General features: G+C 41.8%; 1 protein-coding gene across 1 annotated transcript in view; it reads left to right on the top strand.

Annotated features, from left to right (window-relative positions):
- The window catches only part of LOC125444240 (vomeronasal type-2 receptor 26-like), a 35994-nt gene extending 28832 nt beyond the window's left edge, over positions 1-7162 (top strand). The window contains exon 6 of the mRNA XM_048516673.1: positions 6246-7162. Coding sequence (XP_048372630.1) covers positions 6246-7162 — 917 coding nt within the window. The remainder of the gene's footprint in view (positions 1-6245) is intronic.

The raw sequence follows: 7162 nt of genomic DNA, 5'->3' as shown, positions 1-7162 counted from the left end.
ATTCATTCATTCATTCATTCATTCATTCATTCATTCATTCATTCATTCATTTATTTATTTTATTAGGCCTTTATACCGCCCCATCCCCGAAGGGCTCTGGGCGGTGTACAGCATATAAAGGTAACAATATAAAATAGTTAAACATTTAAAAGCAGTGATAAAAAACTAAAAATTTAATTTATACAATGAGTCTCAGTAAATAGAGATATAAATGGCGTCCGACATTCCAGTTTTAAAATTCCCTCCCCCCCAAAAAATGGAGGCATGGCGAGTCTCATTAGATGGCAGATGACCTAGATGTCAAGGGCCACGGGGGGGGGGCACCATCAGCGGCCGGTTCCTCCAAAGGCCCGGCGGAACAGCTCCATCTTATAGGCCCTGCAGAACTCACCAAGGTCCCGCAGGGCCCGGACAGCTGGAGGAAGAGCATTCCACCAGACCGGGGCCAGAGCCGTAAATAGAGCCATAATAGAGTGGAATAGCAAATAAATCCCTGGTCAACAAGTCACCAAAGGCATAAATTGAATACTTTAGAACATAGAAAGAGTCCTGCTGAATCAAACCTCTTATCCCATGACTCATGAGTTTACTCAAGAGTCCTGGTGAGATGCCTTCTCAAAAGCCTTTTGAAAGTCCAAATATATAATGACTACTGCATCACCATTGTCAACATACTTGTTCTCGTAATCAAATAACCCCCAAAGGTTGGTGAAACAAGATTTCCCCTTGCAGAAGCCATGCTGATTTTCCTTCAGCAGGCTTCACTCTGCTACATGCTTAATCATTTTATCTTTCATTACAGTGCCCACAGATTTGCTTGGGAAAGAGGTTAGGTGAATTGTCCTGTAATTTCTTAGTTGCTGTCTGGAACCTTTTCTAAAAATTTGTGTAACATTTGTTACTCTGCAGTGTTCTGGTAGAATGGCTGAATTTGGTGATAAGTTACATATTTGAGTTTAGTAGATCAACAAGTAAGTACTCTTAGCCATCAGGGTTTTCAAGTAGCATTCCAGAACAAAATGCCATATAGGATTATTAACAAATATGAAGTTCTGAAATAAAGACCGAGGAATTATATGCTGTGGCATCCAATATCCTAAACATATATTTCCTAAAATTGTCTCATTTGACCTAGATTTTTTTAAACAAAATATATATTTTCAGGAATGAAGACAATGGAGTACAGACAATTGATATACAGATAGATTTGTATGACAAACATCTTCACTTGTAAATTTTTTTTCTTCAGGTTGCTTATTCCTTATTTGCTTCAGAGAAACATGATACAGTCAAGATGCCTTTCTTCTACTTGATGGTTCCCGACGAAATACATCAATATAAGGGGATTGTCCAGTTGCTTCTGTATTTCCATTGGAAGTGGGTAGGGATCATTGCCCCAGATGACGATGAAGGAGAACGTTTCATAGACACGCTACTTCCAAAGCTTACCCAGAATGCCATCTGCGCTGCCTTTACAGAGAGAATAATAACCATAAATTTTAATTTGGGTGTTCCAAATTTTATAGAACACTTTCAGAATATGTCTCATTTTCTAAACAAATCCAATTCTAAAGTGCTTGTTATGTACGTAGACATTCAAACCACGACGACTATGTTTATGTTGCTAGCAATGTCAAAAACCGCAGAAATATTTAAAAGTAAAGTGTGGGTCTTGACAGCCCACTGGGATTTGGAACCAGATGGACTAAAACAATCTTTAATAAAACAAGCTTTCCACGGCGCTTTATCATTTGCAGTTCACTACCATGAGGTTCCAGGGTTCCAAAACTTCCTTTACTTCTTAAATGCTCATTGGCCAACACAGAATGGCCTTTTCAGGGTCTTTTGGAATGAGACATCCCACTGTTTACTGCCAGATTTCAAGGAAGACCAGATTAGCTGTGCTGAGGAAGATAAACTTCAGAGCCTTCCTGGGCCTCATTTTGAAACAACCTTAGCTGGCCAAAGGTACAGCATCTACAATGCTGTCTATGCCATAGCGCATTCCTTGAATGCCATGCTTACAACTGGATTCAAGCCCAAAGCAGTGATGGAAGGAGACAACTTGAAGCCTCTGCATTTTCAACATTGGAAGGTAACCCTTCCTCAGTCTCCAGAAGCTCTCTATATTTAATATTATTATGTTGATATATTTTTGATGTATCTAAAAGGTAATTAGCAGGACAGAGTCTGTTTTGAATTTCATGGAAGGTTTGTCCAGAGCAGTGTATGTGAAATCTTTTCCTTCCATTCTTCAATGCTTCAGCTTGCTATATACAGGAGTGGGAGTAGACAATCACGGGCAGGGGGAACAAGGTCTATTAAACAGAGAATGAGCAGGGAAGCATTCCAAATGTTGACAGTGTTGACAATGGAGGGGTCATCATGAAATTATGTTCCCTTGTCAGGTTAGAATGGAAAAAAATATTGCTATGAAAACTCATTCATAAAGTTAAATGTGCCAGCAAGGAAAATAAACTCTTAAAAGCTGGCACCCAGGGATTCCCAATATGCACTATGAAGAAAATGATGCAGCCCTTCACTGTTTTATGAAAGCTTTACTTCTTCCAATTTAGCTTCACCATTTTCTAAGGGGCATTTCATTCAACAACAGTGTTGGAGATCAAGTGTCGTTTGACCAGAGTGGCAAAATAAGAAGTAGATTTGATATTACAAACTGGATTCACTTCCCAAACAATTCCTTCTTAAGAGTAAAAGTAGGATTGATGCATCCTGAAGATTCCCCACACAGACAATTCACCATTAATGAAGACATCATCACATGGAGTGACACATTTAACCAGGTGGGAACTGACTACAGGATCTAAAGTACACAGCCACACTATGAAGAGTACTAGTTTGAATAGTTCTCTCACAGATACCATAAACAATGCCGACGCACCCCCTTGAGACTGTTTGCATGGACGTCCCAGTAGGGGTGTAGGCGGTGGCGCAGCCTTCGCACAGGATGTGCCATCCCTTAAAGCTGTATCTCATCTCCTGGCTTCCGGCACGTCGCAGAGGCAAGAAGACACACCCTCCCACAGGCTGGAGTGGAGACTCTGGAGTCGCAGGCCAGGGGGGCGTGTCTCCCGGCCTATACAACATGCCGGAAGCAAGGTGACGAGGTACAGCATTCAGGGACGGGGGGGAATGGCACCTTCCAGCCACTGCCATTTGCATGGCAGCGGCTGGAAGATGCTGCTTCCGAAAAACCTCACTCAGGAAGCGAGGTTCGGAAGCAGCATCTTCGCGCCACTTGGGGGTGGCAAGGCCGGCGCTGCTGCAATGCGGCGGCAGCGGCCGTGCAAACCGCTCCCCAGGGACAGCGTTTTTGCCATCCCTGAGGTGCTCTATTCCGCCCATGCAGAAAGAACCAGAGTGTCTAACAAGCACAAAGCATAGTCATTTTTTTCTCTTGAAGCCATGGAATGCTGAAGTGGTCAAATTTATTTATTGAAAACATGCATAAAATTGTGGTGGGAGAAAAGGAAAGCATTGGAGGGAGAAGAAATTGCTCTGATCCATTCTGGAGCCTATGTCAGAGGTAACCCATGAGGAATATTTCTCCTGACCTTTATCCCAGCTCAACTGTAGAATGTTATTATGCTATATGGGAATTTTCTAGGCATGTATTCATCCCAGGGGTGGGCAATTATTTTTTCCATGGGGCCGCATAAGAAACAGAAAATATTGTGGAGGGCTGGGCCAAAAGGCAGGGGGGCCAGGCAGGGTCATCCGGCGGGCCGGATGTGGCCCTCGGGCCGTATAATGCCCAGGTCTGATCCATCCCAACACCCTGGACACTAAAACTGTACTTTAAAAAACATGAATATCTGATCAGTATTGGTGAGCTGGTCACTATCAATATGTTCTTTGAAAGGAAAACAAGGATGTGCAATAGATTCAGTGTGGAAGGACATGTTGAAAGATGAAAAGCAATACTGCTTTGCTAAGTGAGCAAATACATTATGGAATTCACTGCCAATGGTTGAATGGCTACTAGTGGAGTCCTGGATGCTAGCATAAAGGAAATTAAACATATTCCTGGAGGAGAGGTGTATCAGTGGCTATCAGCCGTGATCACGGAAGGCTGCCACCACATCCATAGGCAACAAACCTCTGAATACTAGTGTCAGGAGGCAACATCAGGGGAAGTCTTGTCTCTTCCAGGCAAGTGGATGTCAATGAAAAAGAAGACTGGATGAGACAGACCACCTGTCTGATGCCACTGGGTTCTTCCTATGTTAAAAAAGTGCAATGAATGTTTTATAAAAATCTGTGTTTTTAAAAAAAAATTAGAATGCAAATTTTGATATAGCCAATATTTTTGTGCCTTGTTACGAATTTGTCCTCATAAGAACATAAGATCATAAGAACAAGCCAGCTGGATGAGACCAGAGTCCCTCTGGTGCCTTTGGGAGCTCACCAGGTGCCTTTGGGAGCTCACGTACAGGATGTGAAAGCAATGGCCTTCTGCTGCTGCTGCTGCTCCAGAGCACCTGGTCTGCTAAGGCATTAGCCATCTCAGATCAAGAAGGATACGCCAGCCCAGAGAGTTCTTCTTCATTCTCTAGGAAGAAATGGGGTTCAGCAACACACCAGGAAAGCACTTTCTCTAAGTCTACCATCTAAAGAGTGTTTCAGCAGGGCTTAACAAAGAAACTGTTTTTTTCTCCAAGATTTGTGATGATGAGAAACAACTGAATAATATGGTATTTACTACTACATTAGAACTGACATAAAATTAGAGAACGGGAGAACAGAGATATCATCAAATGCTCTCATTTACTTATAGCTATTTGAATGGACTCTGAACAAAATTTTCAACCCTCCAAACTGCATCATTGAATTTTTTTTGGGGGGGGAGGGGGGTTAAAATATGTAATGCCCTGACCTGGATAGCCCAGGCCAGTCTGATCTCATCAGATCTCAGACACTAGGCAGGGTTGGCCTCAGTTAGTACTTGGATAGGAGACCTCTAAGGGATACCAAAGTTATTATACAGCAGGAAGCAATGGCAAATGTTCACTGTTGGGATTGGAATATATGTAAAAAAATTGCTGTAGTTCAAATTTAGATTAGGAAATACTGTACTCGTTTTACTAAGTACGGAGAATTGCCTTCCACTCTTTTTCCTGAATAGGTGCCACCTTCTTCCTTGTGCAATGAGAAATGTGTTCCAGGTTACCACAGGAAAAAGTGGGAGGGGGAGCCATTTTGTTGCTATGACTGTACACCCTGTCCTGATGGAAAGGTTTCTGAATACAAGGGTAAGAGACATCATGCTATTACATCAAGCACCGTCGAATCAATGTACTTTATTTGGTACATGCACTTTTTTGTGTCATAAGGAGCAATGTTTACATATTGAGAAAGAACAATAAAGGCCCATTACACACAAGCAGTTTTTTGTGTGGTGAAGGGAAATGTCTGCTGTGGCAAAATTTCTTGTATGGATGTAATTTCTTCAACCCTGTTTTCACTTGGCACTCTCTCCACAGCAAGCAAATCCACTTATAGTGTGGTTTTAATTTTGCTTTGCTGCTAGAATGGGACATATTTGCCAGAAGGCACAGCTTTGCCCTGGACTTCTTCCCTTTGCCCGCAGCCAACAAAGCTACTCTTATTCCCTCCACACTCACACACAGACTCCCTCATGCTGCTTTGCACATTTCCCCTCACCCTTCTTCCTGTTGCTGACTATTTCCTGCTTTTTGTACTGCCATATTGTTTCTACTGTCCATCAACTCTCTGTTCCTGCATATATTTAGATCTTTAGGTTCTTTAAAAAATTAAATAACCATATCAATAGATCGATAAATCGATACTAACACAAAAAATGTAAAACTGAGAGTCCACTGTTCATGTGGAGGTGTGGGGAATCTACCTGATTTTTCAGATCAGAGTACACCTGCTCTTAACCACTATACTTTGCTGGCTCCTTTAACATCTACACTATGGCTGATTCCGCATGGGCCAAAAACAGCAGTGTGAAAATGGTGTGAAAATGGTGTAAAAGGGTTTAAAACAGTGTAAAAGGGTTTATACTGTTTTCATACCGTTTTCACACTGCTGTTTTTGGCCCGTGCGGAATCAGCCTATAAGCCACAGGTTCAAGAACTCTTTGACTCTTCTTGACCTGCATGCAAAGGCTCATGTTTTTGATCACCTCCAAGCAAAGTTGTTAGGTAAGATAATTATCCTACTGCATTCATGAAATAGCACCGATTCTACTTTTTCAGACATGGATAACTGTTTCCAATGCCCAGAAGATCAGTATGCCAGTAAAGAACGAGATCGATGCCTCCCCAAAGTTTTAAGCTTCCTTTCTTATAATGAAGATTTGGGCATCACCTTAGCTTTCCTGTCATGTTCCTTTGCTTTGATCACAGTTGCGGTTCTTGGAATTTTCATTAAGCACCAAAATACCCCCCTTGTCAAAGCCAACAATCAGGATCTCACTTACATTCTTCTCATTTCCCTAATTCTTTGCTTCCTTTCTCCACTGTTATACATTGGTCACCCTGGAATCGTGAGCTGTCCTCTCCAACAAATGACTTTTGGCATCATTTTCTCAGTGGCTGTATCTTCTGTATTGGCCAAAACTATCAATGTGGTTCTGGCTTTCATGGCTACTAAACCTGGATCTAGAATGAGAATCTGGATAGGCAAAAGACTCACAAACATGGTTGTTCTTTCTGGCTCCTTTATACAAGTGGTTATTTGTACTGTTTGGCTATGTACTGCACCTCCATTCCCAGATGTTGACATGAAGTCTCTGACTGGAGAAATGTTGGTAGATTGTAATAAAGGGTCAGTAGTCATGTTTTATTTGATTCTGGGATACATGGCATTAATGGCAATGATCAGCTTCATTGTGGCTTATTTTGCTAGAAAGTTGCCTGATACTTTTAATGAAGCCAAGTTCATCACTTTCAGCATGTTGGTCTTTTGCAGTGTTTGGATATCATTTATTCCAACTTACCTGAGCACCAAGGGAAAATATATGGTGGTTGTGGAGATCTTTTCAATCTTGGCCTCCAGTGCTGGCTTACTTGGATGTATTTTTGCCCCTAAATGTTATATCATTGTCCTAAAACCTCAGCTGAATAACCAAGGACAGATAATGTGGAGAAGTAAGAGTTCAAGGATAGATTAA

Source organism: Sphaerodactylus townsendi, linkage group LG15 (genome assembly GCF_021028975.2).
Source record: "Sphaerodactylus townsendi isolate TG3544 linkage group LG15, MPM_Stown_v2.3, whole genome shotgun sequence".
NCBI lineage: Eukaryota > Metazoa > Chordata > Lepidosauria > Squamata > Sphaerodactylidae > Sphaerodactylus > Sphaerodactylus townsendi.
Note: the sequence above shows the minus strand (reverse complement) of the source record. Positions and strands in the feature narration are given on the sequence as shown.